The sequence below is a fragment of the Schistocerca serialis genome, chromosome 1, assembly GCF_023864345.2.
Source record: "Schistocerca serialis cubense isolate TAMUIC-IGC-003099 chromosome 1, iqSchSeri2.2, whole genome shotgun sequence".
Lineage (NCBI taxonomy): Eukaryota > Metazoa > Arthropoda > Insecta > Orthoptera > Acrididae > Schistocerca > Schistocerca serialis.
This window is the reverse complement of record NC_064638.1, coordinates 484,060,482-484,080,001: the sequence shown is the minus strand read 5'-3', so window position 1 is coordinate 484,080,001 and position 19,520 is coordinate 484,060,482. Positions and strand designations below refer to the sequence as shown.

General features: G+C 42.5%; 1 protein-coding gene across 1 annotated transcript in view; it reads right to left on the bottom strand.

Moving 5' to 3' along the window:
- LOC126473677 (rotatin) overlaps positions 1–19,520 on the bottom strand; it is a 399,830-nt gene that overhangs the window by 60,172 nt on the left and 320,138 nt on the right. The window contains exon 26 of the mRNA XM_050100916.1: positions 10,312–10,626. Within this exon, the coding sequence (XP_049956873.1) occupies positions 10,312–10,626 (315 nt within the window). The remainder of the gene's footprint in view (positions 1–10,311; positions 10,627–19,520) is intronic.

Sequence of the window (19,520 nt, the reverse complement as noted above, 5' to 3'; positions counted from 1 at the left end):
AAGAAGGATATGTTTATAGTTTGATATGGGAGAGTGTAAAGGAGGCACTACAAAAATTTGAAGTGACAGGTATTTAAATACAGACACCAAAAATGGTTCAAATGGCTCTGAGCACTATGGGACTTAACATCTGAGGTCATCAGCCCCCTAGAACTTAGAACTACTTAAACTTAACTAACATAAGGGCATCACACACATCCATGCCTGAGGCAGGATTCGAACCTGTGACTGTAGCAGTCACGCGGTTCTGGACTGAAGTGCCTAGAACTGCTCGGCCACCGCGGCCGGCAATACAGACACCAACTAACCTGCAAGAGACTACTTAAAAAGTGTCAAGAAGCAGCATTAGGTAAGGAATTTAAAAATATACATGCTGATTCAAAGAGAAAGAACAGATTTTAATTGTTTATTACAGACATATTATGGCAGATAGAAACATCTTGTGCATGCCACTGGATAGAGGGCAGTTCAAAGTTTAATGTTTACACAGACAGTACAGGGCTAGTACAAATGATTGAAGCGATTTCATAAATTCACTGTAGCTCCATTCATTGACATATGGTCACGACACACTACAGATACGTAGAAAAACTCATAAAGTTTTGTTCGGCTGAAGCCGCACTTCAGGTTTCTGCCGCCAGAGCGCTCGAGAGCGCAGTGAGAAAAAATGGCAACAGGAGCAGAGAAAGTGTATGTCATGCTTGAAATGCACTCACATCAGTCAGTCATAACAGTGCAACGACACTTCAGGACGAAGTTCAACAAAGATCCACCAACTGCTAACTCCATTCGGCGATGGTATGCGCAGTTTAAAGCTTCTGGATGCCTCTGTAAGGGGAAATCAACGGGTCGGCCTGCAGTGAGCAAAGAAACGGTTGAACACGTTCGGGCAAGTTTCATGCGTAGCCCGCAGAAGTCGACGAATAAAGTAAGCAGGAAGCTAAACGTACCACAGCCGATGGTTTGGAAAATCTTACGTAAAAGGCTAAAGCAGAAGCCTTACCGTTTACAATTGCTACAAGCCCTGACACCCGATGACAAAGTCAAACGCTTTGAATTTTCGGTGCGGTTGCAACAGCTCATGGAAGAGGATGTGTTCAGTGCGAAACTTGTTTTCAGTGATGAAGCAACATTTTTTCTTAAGGGTGAAGTGAACAGACACAATGTGCGAATCTGGGCGGTAGAAAATCCTCACGCAAATTCGCAATTCACCAAAAATTAACGTGTTTTGTGCAATCTCACGGTTTAAAGTTTACGGCCCCTTTTTCTTCGGCGAAAAAAACGTTACAGGACACGTGTATCTGGACATGCTGGAAAATTGGCTCATGCCACAACTGGAGACCGACAGCGCCAACTTCATCTTTCAACAGGATGGTGCTCCACTGCACTTCCATCATGATGTTCGGCATTTCTTAAACAGGATATTGGAAAACCGATGGATCAGTCGTGGTGGAGATCATGATCAGCAATTCATGTCATGGCCTCCACGCTCTCCTGACTTAACCCCATGCGATTTCTTTTTGTGGGGTTATGTGAAAGATTCAGTGTTTAAACCTCCTCTACCAAGAAACGTGCCAGAACTGCGAGCTCGCATCAACGATGCTTTCAAACTCACTGATGGGGACATGCTGCGCCAAGTGTGGGAGGAACTTGATTATCGGCTTGATGTCTGTCGAATCACTAAAGGGGCACATATCAAACATTTGTAAATGCCTAAAAAAACTTTTTGAGTTTTTGTATGTGTGTGCAAAGCATTGTGAAAATATCTCAAATAATAAAGTTATTTTAGAGCTGTGAAATCGCTTCAATCATTTGTAATAACCCTGTACACCATACACTCAACATGAGCATCATGCAATTCTCAAGAAACATTGAAACGATAGTTCATCTTATTCTACACAAGAATCAACAGGTCCCTGTTAATTGAATTGACAGCTGCAAGAATACGATTCTCAGCTCTTGAAGAGTAATTGCTGTAAGTGGGACAAAGGCTCTGTCTTCTATGTATCCCCACAGAAAATATTGCAAGGTGTGAGGTCTGGTGACTTGGGAGGTCAAAAGCAATGAACAAGATCTTCTTGTCCAGCTCTTCCAATGCAATGTTGTGGGATGGTGTCGTTAAGATACCACGACATCTCAAGATGGAGGTGAGGTGGCACACTGTCGTGAATGAAAATGAAATCCTTGGAATCTTTGTAGGTTGAGGAAACAACCAATTTTGCAGCATGTCTGGGTATGACACTCCCGTCACAGTTTCCTCTGCAAAAAAGGAAGGCCCATAAATTTTGTGAACAGAAATGGCACAGTGCTTGTTCAGTTTTGGTGGGTGTCTTCTGTGTTCAATGATGATGGCAGGATTCCATGACCCAAATACTTACACTATGATAACCAAATTCTTACACTATGGTGGTTTACTTTAGCCAATACACAGCTGAAACATCAATTCATTTGAAAAGATGAGTCATTTGGAAAAAGTGTTCTCTGCCATATCATGGAGAATTGAAATGCAAAAATTTGTACCTTCTGTTAGGTCACTGGGCAGTAACCAACTTCTTAAGGCTTCATATGCAGGCATCAGCTGAAATTTATTCCTTCTTTTTGGATCACCTTGCTCCAATAGGGACCACTGGACAAGACTAAACCAATTACAGGGTGCACAGTGGCATTTAGGCACTCATTTTTCCTGCATTCCACACCTAGATGGAATGAGAGGAAGATGCAGATGTTGACTAGTTGTATTTAAACTCAATGGGGATGTAAATGTTGAATCTTGCAAAGGAGAAAACAGCAACCAGCCACGTTAATAATGCAATTTATGTGCAGTAAAAGGGCTGTTACCAGTTTCAAGATGACAGGGTCATCATCTGATGGCTGTTCACATTTAAATTACATTTGTTGTTGTTTGTATTAGTTGTTGGTTCAGTTTCCCCCTTTGTGATGGAAGTTCCTTTGGATTTTGGTTGTTTGATTGGTTTACTGATTGAACGGAACAAATTATGAGGTCATCAGTCCCATCTACCTGGAACAGGAAAGTCAAAATAACTGCTTACCAAAGAAAGAAAATCCCAGTCTACCAAAGGTCAATAAAGCCTAGAGAAAGAAACAAAGAAGTGAGGTGCCCTGTCCAGGGAGCAGCTGGATGCCCCAAAGTCAGAAAGTGCAATGGGGGACATACACCCCCCCACCCCCCCCTGCCAGCATCTACCTAAGACACAAGGCACCCCACCCAACAATACTCAGAAAAGCAGAAAAGATTAGCGACATGGACAGGACAAGAGAAGCACACGGAGAGGAAGAACACCAAGCCAATTAGAACACATGAAAAGGGGGAAGAAGAGCAAAAGAGTGAGTAGGGCAAAGACTGGGGCAAACCACCAGGTACAGACGGCCACTGCTCGTTTGGGGCAGAGGAGGCAACAGGGCATCCTGCCAATTCCTCAATAGACCAACAAGGCAGCGGCGCCCTTGCTTAGAGAAACCTGCTTCATGAGTAAACTGTAAAATCAGGTCAGGCACTGAGGTATCACCCCTAGCACAAGGGATAACAACTCAGGAAAATTTAGAGTCCGTCACAGGCAGCTAAGTTAGGACAGCCCAGCAAAATGTGGACCACTATCAAACGGGCACCACAATGACAGTGAGGAGGATCATCACAACAGAGATGACCATGAGTCAGCTAAGTACTGCTGATGCAGACCTGGCAAAGGATGGTGAAGACCTTGCAAGAGGCTTGCATGGCCCACAAATTCATGGTTTCCTTTGTTACCTGTAGTATGTTCAACAATGTCACAGTATGCAGTTCTCTATTACTAATCCTTAGAACTTGACTGCGCAGTATCCATTGCAGCTCTGGTTCTGGAATAACGTTTTTTAAAAGGTGCCTTGTCAGCAGCCAATTTGGCCAGACTGTCAGTGAGTTCATTCGCCAGGATCCCAATGTGACCTGGTGTCCAGTCAAAGACCATGGAGCATACATATTGTCCGAGGGTAAAAAGGGAATCCTGGATAGTCAGGACCAAGGAGTGGTGAAGGTAACACTGGTCAAGAGGTTGTAAGTCAGTTCAAAGAGTTACTGCAGATGAGGATGGACTCATCAGTGCTGAAATGGATATAAACACAAGCACGAGAGATGACTACCAACTCCGCAGTGAAAACACTGCAGCCATCTAGCAAGAAGCAGAGTCCATTACATCCTGCATTAATGTAAGCAAATCCAGCTTCACCGGCAACCATCGAGCCATCAGTATACAGTACTTTTGAACCCGGAAATGCACCGAAAATGGAGAACTGCGGGTGTAAGGCCTCAGGATGAGCCGAGACTATTGGACCTTGTGATAGGTGAAGACAGAACTGTGGACAAAAGATGCACCAAAGATGTGTATGCTAGCAGGCCCAGAGAAGAGGTGGTAGAGAGGAAAGCTGACTTTCAGAAAAAAGGGGGGTCACATGCAGATGACAACTGTAACCCCAGATGTGGGCTGCTACTGCGAGAAGTGGATCTCTGTATCTGGAGAGAAGGGATGGTAGTTTGGGTACTTTGGGGAGCAGTGAATACATAAAACATAAGTGATCAACTGATGTTGGCACAGAACTAACAAATTTGGAACCCCTGCCTGTGCTAGAAGGTTGATCCCGAGGCAAGTCCAAAAGGTGCTAGTTGCCAGTCTTGCCAGACAATGGTGTATCAGGTCTTGAATCTGTAATGTTGAAGGCTATGAGGAGCTGCATGCAAGGCTCCTGTAATCTACACGGGTGACTGGACCAATGCTGCGTAGAGCCAAATCAAAGTAAAATGGTTCATGCCTCTGTTGCCAATGGTAAGACATCAAAGAGCATTGAGGTGCGACTAATGTGTCTGCTTTAGTAGACGAAGATTGGGAAGCCATGTCAACTGGGCATCACAGACCAGTTCCAAAAGATGATGAGAATCCACTACATTGAAGGACTGGCCATCAAGGTACAGATCTGGATGGGTTGGTTTGTATGGGAATGACAGCTGAAAAATGGACACCATGACTGAGTGCAAGATTGCACTTAGTGTATTGCTCCTTGCAGTCTGCGTTCAGCAATGCTCATCATGGAAGAACAGAAATAAATGAAAAAATCACCAGCATACAAAGAGGGAGACACCATAGGCCTCGCAGCCACCACCAGACCATTGATGGTCACTAAAAAGAGGGGAACACCATACGCCTCGCAACAACCAGCAGACCATTGATGTCCACTAAAAATAGGGGGACACTCAAAACAAAACCCCGCGGAACCCCATTCTCCTGTGGATATGAGGTGCTGTGGGTGAACGACAACTTGTGCCTGAAAAGCGTGATATGAATGAAAGTTCCAGATAAAAACCAGGAGTGGGCCGAGGCGGCCTCATTTATGTGAGGTGGCAAGAATATGGTGGTGCAGTTTTGTCATAAGCTTTATGCAGATTGAAAAAGACTGCAACAAAGTGTTGATACCTAGTAAAAGCAGCTTGGATAGCAGACCCTGAGTGGACAAAATTATCAGCAGTCGACCGGCCTCAGCGAAAGCCACCCTTTGTTGAAGCTAAATTGTCCCAGGATTCAAAGATCCAGTACAGCCTTCGACACACCGTAAGTTCAAGCAACTTATAGAGGACATTGGTCAAACTGATCGGATGATAACTGTGTCCATCTGAAGAGATGGTTTACCTGATTCCAAAACTGCAATGAAGATACTTTTTTGGCATAGGAAATGGAATCCTCCCTTGCTCCGGAGACGGTTAAAAACGGCTAGTATACGATGTTGGCTATCCACCGATAAGTGTTGAAGCATTTTGTTGTGTACCCTGTTTGGTCCAGAAACTGTGCTGGGGTAGAGAGCAAGGGTGCTGACAAACTTCCACTCACTAAATGGGGCATTACAAGGCTCCAGGCAGCAAGGAACATAAGATAAAGGGGGTCTTTCCAACAGTCTTTGAGAGGACGGAATGCAGATAGATAATGAACCAACATTGAGGATGGGCAAAATTGCAGAGCATAATGTTCAGCGATAGAGTCGAGGTTGGTGAGGATAAAATCATTCATGGGAATTCTTGGAACACTTTTAAGAGGATTTCAGCCAAAAATGTGCCTGATATTTGCCCATACCTGCAAAGAGGGAATAGGGGACACTATGTCAGTCATATATCATTCCCAACAAATCTGTCTCTCATATATAACATGATAATGGGCCCAGACATGACACTGAGTAAAGCCAGAAGATGGTCAAGAGCTAGATGCTGTTTGCAGCATCTGAGCGCATGATGGCTGTCTTTAATAGCTGCAGCAATTTTGGAAGTGCACCAAGAGACTGTCTTTCATCAGGGAGAATGCAAGGAGGAAAGAAATGCCAAAGAAGCCAACAAAAGGATGGCATCGGTCAAATTCCGAAAATGATGGCGTCGGTCAAACTCTGTACGAACTCATCAATGCCGCTGCGTGGTGGAGTGGTTGGAATGGCAACTGAGGAAAAGGCATTCCAATCTGAATTAGTAAAAGCTCATCTGGGAGGGTGTCCAGGTGAATTAAGCTGGAGAAAAGTTATGACAACTGGAAAATAATTGCTGTCGCACAAATCATCATGAACTCCCCACTGAATAGGGGGGAGAAACTCAGGGCTACAAATGGAAAGATCAATGGCCGAGACAGTTACAAGTGGCACACTGAAGTCTGTGGTGGCTGCAGTGTTGAGGAGGCAGAGATCTAGTCCTGCCATGGTCAATGTTCGCAGTATCACACCATAGAAGGTTATGGGAGTTAAAATATGCAAGGAGGAGGAAGGGGTGAGGGAGCTGTCGAACGAGGGCAAGAAGAGCAGAAAACATTGGAGGCTGGTCTGGGGGGCGGCGAGGGGGGGGGGGGGGGGGGCATAAACATCGCAAATCGTTACCACAGAGTTGTAATGGATCCAAATGACCACCGCTTCCAGCGCAGTATGAAGAGGAATCCAGGAATCAACTATGTCTGTGCAGATCAATGTACAGTCACCACAAGAGGCTTGCAAAGGGCTGACATGGTGCCGGCAGAAGGCTTGGAAACTATGAAGAGTCAGCGAATGAGTATCACAAAATGAGATTCCTCCAATACAACACAACCTACGGAGTAGAGAGAAAGAAGAGATTGTAATTCTGAAGGTGACAATTGTAACCATTACAGATCCATTGGAGGAAAGTAGTACAAGAGGGCGGATGGACAAAAAACAGGCCAGAATTAGTCATTGTGCCAATTCATTGTTTGTCACTGGTAAGGACGGAGTGACATCCATCATGCGTGTAAGATCAGACCCTTATTGAGAGGAAGGGGGCAACATCACCTGGGATGTTGGCGGGAGGGGGCCTCTTCCTGAGACTTACACATCATCATCATCATCATCATCATCTTCTTCTTCTCCTCCTCCTTCTTCTTCATCATCTTCGGAGGGTGAGAGTAAGTGTGGTTGGGAAGAGAGCAAGTTGCAGCAATATTAGGATTTGAAAGAGAACAAGCAGCCTTGAGGCCCACAGAGCCCCTGTCCTGTGTCTGACTTAAAGGAACAGGCTTACTGTCCTGGGGAGGTGGCCCCCTAGATGAAGCCTCACCCCTGAGGGTTGTTAGAGAAGAAGGTTTCTTCTCTGGCTGAGGACAAGGAATGGTTTCGAAAGGAATGAGAACTGCCAGGGAGGAGGATAGGGAAGGGGGACAGGACATAAGGAGGGAGGGAGGAAGGAAGGAAGGAGAGGAAAGGACGCAATAGAAGCAAAGGTAGACATTAAAGATACTGGGTGGAGACAGTCAGATTTCTGTTGGGCCACAGAGGAGGATAGAAACTTGAAGAGTTTTGAATTCCTGAATGTTCCTTTCCTCTTTATAGATCAGGCAATCTGGTGAGTGAGAAGAATGTGGGTCAGAACAGTTCACACACTTGGACGGTGGGATGCAAGGACTCTCCTCATGGAGAGGGAGCCACAGTCACCACATAGAAGATTTGCCTCACATCATGAAGCCATGTGACCAAACACAGACACAGGAAGCAGCATATGGCAGATGTGTTATAGGGCTTCACACCACAATGGTAAACCATAACTTTGACTTCTTCCGGAATTGTGTCCCCCTAAATAGGCAGGAGAAAGTGCCGTATAAACGTGATTGTCCTTAGGACCTCTCTGGATGAAATGAACACTGGGCCATGCCAGATTAGTCCTGAGTTCCTCATTACACTGAAGGAGGAGGTCCCTGTGGAAGATAATGCCCTGGGTCATATTTAAGGACTGGTGAGGAGTGACACTTACCAGGATTTCTCCCAAGTGCTTGCAGGCCCAAAGGGAAGCCGACTGACTGGCAGAAGAGGTTTCAATCAGTTTTCTCCTGTTTCTAATTTAACAATCTCATTGGCTGTTTGAGTGACTTTTCTTATTTAACTTACATGTGTTTTTTTCTTATGGCCTTTTTTTTGTGCTGTACTGGATTACTATCTGTCCTGAAACAAACCAAGTAGCAGGGAAAGGGTTTCACCCCAAGACGGCACACCTGGCCCTCCTCACATGTAGTGACCAGGGAGGGTAAGACTGAGGAAGCAAAAGTATGATCAGAGAGAGAACTGTTACCGTCTAAAGAGATGGCCCCAGAAGAGTGGCCAGTAGTATGGAACTTCGCACACTTCATATGCAGTGTCCATTCTGATACCACCCACTCTGATCAGGGGCTCACCCCAGGCTCACCCCATGGGCACCACCCAGCCATGGCTAGCGCTGCCTGGCATGGTGCTCATTGCTGGGAGTTCTAGTGCCCTAAAAAGACCAGCAATCACTCCTAGGCAGACACGAGGTGGTGACATCTCAGGTACCAGAAGTGTGATCCCAGTGTTGTCGGGGGCTCAGCCAGATGGATACAAAATGGCTCCACCTCACAGACTGGCTACAAATGCTGGTGACCTAGTGAGGGGGCAGGGAGGCGCTATGGGAGGGAAGGAAGAATGCGGGAGAGGGATCCGCACCATAGGAATGGAGTTCTTCCCCAAATGGTTCACACTACAAAAATAATTCAGAAAGGGTGGTCAAATCCCAAGGGGAACCACAGAAAGGTAAAAAAAAAAGAAGGCACAAGAGCAAAAGGGAACAGCAAAATCAAGGGAACAGCCAGGTCGTTGGACAGGGAAACACCAAACACACAGGTAGGAAGGGGGGTGGGCAGCAGAAGCAGGATGAGAAGGAGTGGATATGGGAAAGGGAATGCAGCCCATGAAAGAAGACAGGCTGCAACAGCTCGGGGACCCATGTGGGCCACACAGTACCTATGAAAGAGCTGTGGGGTTGTGGTGTCCTACAGCAAAATGTGATGATAAAAACAATCTATTTAACTGTAACTGTACCTAATGATCAATGAAAACAATTGTAAACAAATCTCTCAGAAAGAATTGGATTAGTTTCATGTTACTTGTGTTAAAATTCTTGCACCATTATGTTGCAATGCCAAGAGCTTGTGTTTACAATATAGTAAAACATACATAATATATTTTTTTGTTATATAAACGTGGCATACAGTGTAGAGCAATAGCCACACACAGTGAATTATTTTTGCCACATGGGAGACAGTAAACAAAGATGGTGATATAACAGATAAAACAGTGCCAAAGAATCTCTCAGTGGTGTTATGATATGTACACCGATGTGAGAGCTCAAAATTTATAATTTATATACATTTCATTATATTAAATTTACAATGAATGAGCATCAGTTACAATTAAAATAAACAAGTAAAGCAGCAACTAGTATTTTGTATACAGCCATGGTCTCAAAAAGTCAGTAGAAATGAGTAAGGTAATATGAAAACAGGGCCAAGATTTCTGGTTAGGTGAGAGTAGCATCAGCAGATGATATTGCAAATGTTGCTTTTTTATGAGTATGGTGGTAGGTACCAGAACATGTTACTACACGTGGAGTTGTGCTCTAGTTTCTATCTGGATTAAATGGAGGCAGTAGCAACTACTATGGTACAGCTTAACATGAGAATGTTATAAATGTACAACAATAAAACAAGTGTCAGGTGATTTTTAATCATTTTAATAAGGCAACTGTAGCAGACTTTGCAAATTATACAAGTTAAAGAAATGATTAGCAAAGACCAACGGAAAGTTTTATTCTATAGCGAATTTGGATGCTTCTAGACAATTGTACAAATTGTGTTGTGAAGTAGAAATTAAACAAAGAAAACAACATACAAAATAGTGTGTTTAAGTGAAGATATGGAAATTGCTACAGAATTTACATGTGTTCTCAAAATAGTAGCAATTTTGTTTTTGTATAGAACTTACGTGTATAATCAGAAATACCTTTTTTTTATTGCTCTTATTCAGCAAATTGTCCACTGCTTCTAGGCTCAGAAAGGCATGGTGATCTCGCAGACGTGAAAGTAATGAGCTAAGGAGTCCTCGTGCAAGTGCCATGCGCGTTGCTTCCTGAGACACTGCCAGCAATCCTCCCAAGGCTTGGCATATTTCCACGTGTCCCACATTCCAGTTGGTCTGCTGTAATGTAACTGTGTCATACACATGTATAAGCAGCAAACATAAGTCTCCTCCTTCACTGCTTTCATCTAGCAGTGATTGTAGTCTTACACAGCCAGTAGTCTTCACTTTATCAGTGCCCTGAAAGCAAAGTTGAATGCAAAAAGAAAATAATTGTAAACTGTAGCTCTACAACTGCTACACTGGCATAGCAAGAACATTAGATTTCCTATTTCACTGCAGAGGACACAACATCAAAGCATTCGCATGAAACTATTTACTTTTCATTTTCATTTTTTGTCAACATAATTAATATTCTCAAGCTTATAATTTCCTTACAAGCTCCTCTTTATTTTGTATAAATTTGTAGAATTATTTCAATGAATAAAGAGGATATTTACATCTGGAGTCCATTTTAGTTAACTTTTAATTTTCATATAGCATGAGTTGCACATGTTCTGGAAGCACATCAGGTATATAGAGACCAGTGTTATAACTGTTTTTCAGATACTGCTGTTCTATGAGTAAGAAGTTTTAGGTCTATCTGGCTTCCATAGGGAGTTTATTGATAAGCAATGTTTAGTAGAACCAATATTACTCAAATTTCTCAAAGAAAATACTCTTTGAAGTTGGAATCTAGAACGTAGCAGGCATAAAGATCAAACTTATGCTATGCACAAATTTCATATATCTCTGATTTGGTAGAAAGATATTTTTTACACACTGACAGTAACTGATATGATATGTAAAAAAGTGAATGAGGACACTGAACATCAAACTAGAGTTTTTTTATTGTTTTATTTTCTACTTTTATTTTATTTTATTTTTTTATGTTTTATTTATTTATTTATTTTTTGCATGCTGCTCAATGGTAGCATGTGAATGAGAATACACAGTGACTGAGTAAGAAGTGCAGAGTGTATCCATAATTAAAGTTCCAATTTCAAAGTGCTGTAGAAAGAGAACCACTTCTCAGAATGAGATGAAATTTGAACATCATATTATTGATGAATGGCATATTATTGATGAAAATTTTACCAATAGATGGTGCTGTAAGGGTCTTAAAGTAAATGGGGTTGGATACAACTGACAGATGAATCGCAATACAAAGGATATGGGTTGAGTTGCACATTACACCATATGTACAGTTCAGTGTGCATGACTACACAAGTTCAGCAGTCAACAGTTGTGGCACCGTGGACTACAGCAAGATTGTACCACATCGGAGGGCAAAAATTGGTTTTTAATTGTACTGAGGCCTAAAACTGCACAAAAAGCCAAATGACATTGATTTTTAATCGTCATGAGGCTGGCACATGGCATGTTCAATATGCTCTCTCCCGTTTTCACCCACAAGTTGAAAATGAGAAAAAGCATGTTCCACAACAGATCGGAGCATCTCAGGGGTCACGCTCAGAACATGTTGTGCTATGAGTGCCTACAACTTAGTTATGATTGTAATTCGAGCACTGAAGACAACATCTTTCAGATAAACCCATGGTTAGTAGTATCACAGATTCAGGCTGTAAGGAAATGATGGCTGAAAATTGTAGCATTTTCAAAATGCCTCTGCAGCAGCCTCTTCACTGGCTGTGCAATGTGCACAGGCGTTGCCATCTTGCATAGAAAACTAATCCTACACACATCCAGGCCACTGAATGGCGCTTACCAATAACGGTACAGGTAACGGGACCCACAGGACCTGCCTCCTCGAAAAAATATGGCCCTTTGATAAATGATGCCATCAACTCGCACCACACGGTCACTTGCAAAATGAAGTGGTAATGGTTGGTGTGTGTGTGTGTGTGTGTGTGTGTGTGTGTGTGTGTGTGTAGATTTTCCATTGCCCATATTCTGAAATTCTGTGTACTGACATGTCCTTGGAGATGGAAATGAGCTTTGTCTGTGCACAGAATGTTCCATAGCCATTCTGTCCACTTCCATGCAAGCAAGAAATTGCAGACAGAACATATGTCTTGCTGGCAGGTCAGCAGGATGCAACTCCTGAACATGGGTGATTTTGTATGAATAGCAATGCAGGATATTTCTTATGATTTTGTGTGTTGTGCTTGGTAGAAGGCCAACATTCATGCAATTTCCCTTGCACTGCGTGTTAGCACACCACTGCTCGACCCCTCCTGTAATGCTGTGGCTACATCTTCAACAAACATTGGATCAACCGTTTTCCTTCCTCTGTCACACTGCACTTCAAAGGAACATGTCTTTTCAAATTTTGTAATCATTTCCTCTAGAAGCAGACATAAGACTGGTGCGTTTTTCCATACCCTTAGGTGTCCAGAACTTCTGTAGGACTACTGGTGCACAGTCCTGTTCTTGTAAAAGAGCTTCACCAGCAGCATGCAAGCCTTCATGGAGACAGTTATGTTGGGCATCTGGCACACAAACTGAGGAAGAGTCATGTGCTGCGCATCCGCTGGTGTGTATTTTCTGATGTTTACAGTGCCATCTATTGATCCAATTTTCATTAATCCCTCCTCCCCCTCCCTACACACACACACACACACACACACACACACACACATACACACACACACACACACACTTGTCGTCTCCCTCTGCAACAATGATATGCTGTTCAAATTTGACATCATTCTGAACAGTGGTTCTCTTTCCACAGAAATCTGAAATTTTAATTATGGACACCCTGTAAAAGCAATTGTATGGAGCTTCGAAAAATTTTAATGTTATTTGCTGGGACAATGTATCGTAGTTATAGTTGCCCACAGGACATTGTTCCTTTTAATGGCACAAATTACTTCATTACACACTGAATTAAAGAGTAAACCTGAATTCAAACCATTGGAGCCAATTCCTAACACCAGAGAGTAGAATAACTTATCCGATATATACATGAGAGTTTCATCTACTTTGGAACAAAGAAGTATTTAGTGCAGGAAAATTGGAATGCAGCCAGTAAAGTAACCACAATACCAAAACAGTATAAGTAATGCCAGGAAAGGGAGATTACACTGGATGAGTTTAAATTTTCATGCACAGTTCTATTCCTTTGAGACAATGTGAGATAATAGAAATCAACTTAAATGTCCCGCTGTCACGATCAAAAGGAAATTTCATTGAGATAATGGTTGTGATGAAATTCATGACCAAGTGTGTCCACACTTACTCACTAAAGAACAAAAGCAGTAGTCATGTTAAAGATACTATAAAATTAAACACCAACTTAGAATATCAACAATATTGGGAAAACGGTGTATGGTTACTCAGAATAAAGATGACATGTTGAGTTTCAGACATGCAGAACGAAAAGACTGTTCGCAGGTCTACAAGTATGAAATGCGGATTTCAGACAACAGATGTCACACCAATGCAGTTTGTGCTATAAAGATTTGACACTGCACCATTCTTTTGGGTCATCAACAAGAGTCAGATGTGCACAAGTGATAAATTTGAAAACTTTGTACATAGTGTTGTCCTGTTGTGTTCAGTATGTCAAAATTTATACTGACGAAAGACCATTCGCAGACAGCATTAATTGTTTGTTTTCATTTGAAGGAAACTGCTGCTGAATCATACCGATTAAGCTTATGGTAAACATGCTCCATCACATGGTATGTGTGAATGATGGTTTCAGCGTTTCAAAAACGATGACTTCAATGTTGTAGATAAGGAACTTGGAAAACTGCCAAAAAATTATGAAAATGTGGAATTGGAAGTATTGTTGAACAAAGATGATTCGCAAAAACAAAAACAACTTGCTGAGCAAGTGGGCGTTAATCAACAAGCTGTTTGCAATCAGCTACAAGACATGGGAAAGGTTCAGAAGACCAGTAGATATGTACCACTTCAGTTGAATGACAGGCAAATGGAAAAGCACAAAAACACATGTGACATATTGCTCACTCGGTACAAAAGGAAGTCAATTTTGCATCGTACAGTTACAGGGGACAAAAATTGGATTTCCATTGATAACTCCAAGTGCAAAGAATCATGGGTAGATGCAGGCACACCATCCACATCAACCACAAGACCGAATCACTTTGGTGGGACCAGGGGAGAGTGGTCTATTACAAGCTGTTAAAACCTGGGTAAATGGTTAATAGTAAACGTTATCAACAAAGTCATTTTTCTTCAGGACAATGCTGCTTCACATACGGAAGAAACGTTCACGACCCGTTGGAAGCACTCGGCTGGGAATTTCTAACCCACACACCTTACACACTTGACTTGGCTCCCTCTGATTGCCACTTATTTGCATTGATGGGTCACACACTTGCTTAGCAGAGCTCTGGTTCGTACAAAGATGTGAAAAATGTATAACAAATGATGGAGCATAGTTTGAATAAAACACTATTTATTGTTCTTCTGAATTTAACATGTTTTTTAACCAAAACATCTGGATTTCATACTTGTACACCTGGTGCACATTTTGTTTTTTACCAAGCCTTCTTCACAAAAGAAAACACCCACACTTTCCCACAAGCAAGCACACCTCATGCATATGACTGCCGTCACCGGCAGCTTGGACCGGGATGCAATTGTAACGTTGAGCGGCAATTTGGAGTGGGCCAGGGAAAGGTGAGAGATAAGAGAACATGGGCAGTGGTGGTGGAAGGAGAGGGGGGGGGGGAAGCTGTGTGGCAGGGAGGTGGGTATGGAAAAGGAGAGGAGTGCGGAAGGAGAAGGAGAAAGATGGACAGGTGCAGTAGCAGCGGGTGGCTCAATGAAGATGAAGGGATGTGAGTAGGGAGGAGGTGATACAACAGATGGGGATGGAACAGATTGGTTGGAGGACGTGGGGAGAATAGATTACCATAGGTTGAGGCTGGGATAGTTTCAAGAGTGGATAATGTGTCATAAGGATAGCTTCCATCCGAGCAGTTCAGAAAATCTCATGGTAGAGGGCAGGATTCAGATGGCCTGGCGTGTGAAGCAGCCATTGAAATCAAGCATGTTGTGCTCAGCTGCAGCATGTTGTGTCAAAGGGTGGTCTACCATGTTCTTGGCCACAGTTTGGCAGTGACCATTCATCCTAGGGGATAGCTGGCTGGTATTCATACCAATATAAACTGTGCAATGACTGCAGTACAGCTGGTATATGACATGACTGCTTCCAAATGTGGCCTGGTATCTGATGGTGTAGAATAAGCCTTTGACAGGACTGGAATAGGAATTGCTGTTTGAATGGATTGAGTAGGTGTTGCACTGGGTCTTCCATTGGGACCTGATCCTCGTGGCAAGGGGTAGGGACTGGGACATTGCAGAGATAGCGAGGGTGACAGATTATCATTTTAGGAGGAGTGGGAAGGATCTTAGTTTGGATTTCCCTTATTTCGGGACATGATGATAATAAATCGAAGCGCTGACAAAGGATGTGATTGAGTTGTTCCAGTGCGGGAAAGTATTGGGTGAGGAACGGTGCACTCCTGTATAACTGATAACTGTTTCTTGGGGGTGGGAGGGGGGGGGGGGTAGTGGGAGGTTTGAGGGTGTGTTGGGAAATGGCACAGGTTGGTTGGTATCAGATGACAAAAAGGGCAATCCTGTGTTGCTGGTTCATGGGGATGGTGGGAGGGTTGGGGGTGTGTGGGCAAGTGGCATGGGATATCTGATTGCATACTATGTCTGGGGGATAGAGCCTGTCTGTGAAGGTCTTGGCAAGATTTTCAGCATACTGGGCAAGAGAGTTCTTGTCACTGCAAATATGCCATCTTTGAGGGCCCACACTGTACGGGAGCAATTTTTTTGTATGGAAGGATTGGCAGCTGTCAAAATGCAGGTACTGTTGGTGGTTGGTGGGTATAATGTGGACAGGTGTGCGGATGAAGCCATCAGAGAGGAGGAGGTCAACATCCAGGTAGATGGCATGCTGAGTTGAGGGGGACCAAGTAAGTGGATGCCAGAGAAGGTGTTGAGCTTGTGAAGGAATGCGGATAGGATGTCTTGGCCCCGAGTCTAGATCATAAAGATATAATCAGTGAACCTGAAACATAAATGAGGGTGCCATGTGGATCCTCATGGCTGTGCTGTGGATTTCTTTGCATACATTCCCTTCAATGAAGAAGTAGATCTGTTTAAGGATAAGGTTAGTAAGTTGTATGAGGAATGAGGTAGTGGCTCTGGAGTCTGAAATACACTGGGAAAGGTTGCGTTCAATAGTGGCAAGACCATGGGCATGAGGGATGTTGGTATATAAGGAAGTGTCATCACCAGTGATGAGTATATCCATGAAGTAAAAGGGTCAGTATGGTGAAGAGTTGGTGAAGAAAGTCTTTGATGTTAGAGTGTAGATTTCAGGCAATTGGTTGGGGGTATTGGTCAATGAGGGCTGAAATTCTTTTAGTAGGGGTACAATAACCACCTATAATGGGGCATCCAGCATTGTTGGGCTTGTGAATTTTGAGGAGCATGCAGAAAGTTTGTGTGTGGGGTGTCATAGTGGCAAGGAGAGGAATGGATTCAGAGGAAAGTTTCTGGAAAGAGTATAACAGTTTAAGCAAGGACTGGTGGCTATGCTGGACCTCTGGGATGGGATTATTCTGGCATAGTTTGTAGGTACAGGAATTTTTATGGTTGGTCTCTTGGATGGGATCACCCCTCCTTTCACAACGACCTTCACGTTTTCAGATTCTGCCAGACTCTAGCAATCACAAACCTCCTGGGGGGGGGGGGGGGAAAGAGGAGAAGAAGAACCATGGCATAGGTATCCCACCAGACACACCTCTGCTCCTCCACAAGATAGAGCTATTGTTGATCTCTACAACATACATCTCTGAAACTGAACCCCTTGCTTTCAAACACCTGTAGGAGAATTATTAGACATCACCTCCATAAGTTATCCAACCTGCTGACATCCTACTGCCACCTTCAGGCACCACTATCCAATCCCTATTCTACACACAATGTTACTCCTCATCAAACCCTCATAACAACCAGACCCTGTCTTGCTGCCATATCCCATAAAATTCCCTACAAACACTCACTAAATCCAGATCCAAAACATTTCCGGAACTCTGTTGTTAACTTTTCCACCAAAAACCTCAGCCCCACAGAAATTTCAGCCCTACTCAAAGGCCTCTTCTTTAGCCCTACACCCAAATTTAACCATGCTGTACATGTCAAATATCTATTCTCCTTCTCCCGATCCCTGCAATGGAAACACTTCTTCGCCATTAATCCCTCCAACCAAAGTGATATAGCTCCAAAATTGAACCCTGCATTTCCCAGTTCATACGACCATCCAACCGTGATCCTTATCCCCTCCCACCTAACCACACTCTGGTCACTTTCCAGGAATTCCTTACCTCCAACTTGGCCTCACCATCCTTCCTTAAGTCTCAGAACACCAACCTTTCAGCAGCACAAAGGCAGCCACACACATCCACAAAACACATCCTTAAGCTCAATCCATATGAAGTGGTCCAGTGATGGTTTCTTGACCATTTTTAAATTTTTTAACTTTTTTACATGCGATTGCCCTACATTTGAGAAATTCTAACCAGTTTTTTAAAATAATTTAACTTCAGCTTAACTGGATGGTGGCCATTTTTGTTTGTAGGCGCGCAACAATTTTTCAGTCTGGAGACATTAGTGAAAGTCTGAATATCTCTGCACTGGGTTAAGTTACAACATTGCAATTGCTGTGACTGTTTTTAGAAAAGTGTCCTCTACAACACTGCCTATTAAACAAAATACCCTAAATTCAAAAATAACTATTCAAAATGACCTCCAAAGTTTGGTATCCAAATTTTCAAAAATCATCTTTTCAGGCTCAAAAATAACAAACAAGGAGTGATTTATGAGTGTATATTTTTTCCTATAGTTAGATATCATACACTACTAGCCTCATATAGAGCAAGAACACTTACAAAAGTTTCCTTAATTTTTTATGGATTTTTGAAATTTGAGAAGTTTGGCATTAGTTATCTCAGGTGGGACTGAATATAAAAATATGATTTTTGCACAGTTTGTACACCTTTATGCCTATATGATAGCAACATACTGTAAAAATTTCAACATTGATATCTGACTGCGAACAAAGATACAAATTTTGAAAATGAGGAGATAATTCACATTACTCTACAACTGATCTTATGGCTGTTGCCTATTTAAATGGTTTATTGTTTCATTGTAATAAAATTTATTTGTGACATTTATTTAGTTAACACTATCACTCAATATTCATTTAGTTTATTTATTTTTAATAATGCAATATTAAACAATAGGAGCTTTTGCTTTTCTTCTATGGTTATTAAAAAGCCCATTTACATTTAGGTTTATTGTCAATAAAGAAGTACATTATGTCTGTGTGTGGCACTGTAGAAGCACATTATTGCTGGGTGTGGCACTGTTGTAGTCAGTCTGTTCTGAAACCTCTGTTAGATTGGATGTACACACTTCATCGAGAGTACAGAATGTGTTATGTGCTTTGTTCCGTGTGTAATTTGTAATTAATTTTGAGAGATTAGCTGGAATGCAATAACATGGATGAACAGTGCTCTGTTGGACAGATAGCAAGTGAAGTTTATCACAAAACAGTTTACGGTTCAGTTTCAAAAAACTTGAAAAATGTCAATGACTGTGACGACGTTAGACAAACTTTGTTTAAATTTCGCATAAGTTCTTATGTAACATCAGTGTGTGAGTATCATGAGAAGAATTATATTCTGAACTACAACCAAATTTTTGGAAGAAAGTGCTGTGATCCACTTAAAGTTCATAAAAAGCCTGTTACAAAAGGTTTGAGGGAAATAAAATCTGAAAATTTGTCCTTGTTATGAGAGAGTGAAACAGCTTCCAAAGTGAAAAGTAATGTGATTCCTGGAAATTCCCTGTGCCCATATTGTTACTCAAAAATATTTGTTGTGAATCCAGAACCAGAATCATGTAACCTTGTAAATGACATTTATATTCCTAATGAGGAAGCTGTTAGCATATTGGATATTGCTTGTTCTAAGTTAGACGTATCTCCTGCATTGAAAATAATGTTGTTGTTGTTGTGGTCTTCAGTCCTGAGACTGGTTTGATGCAGCTCTCCATGCTACTCTATCCTGTGC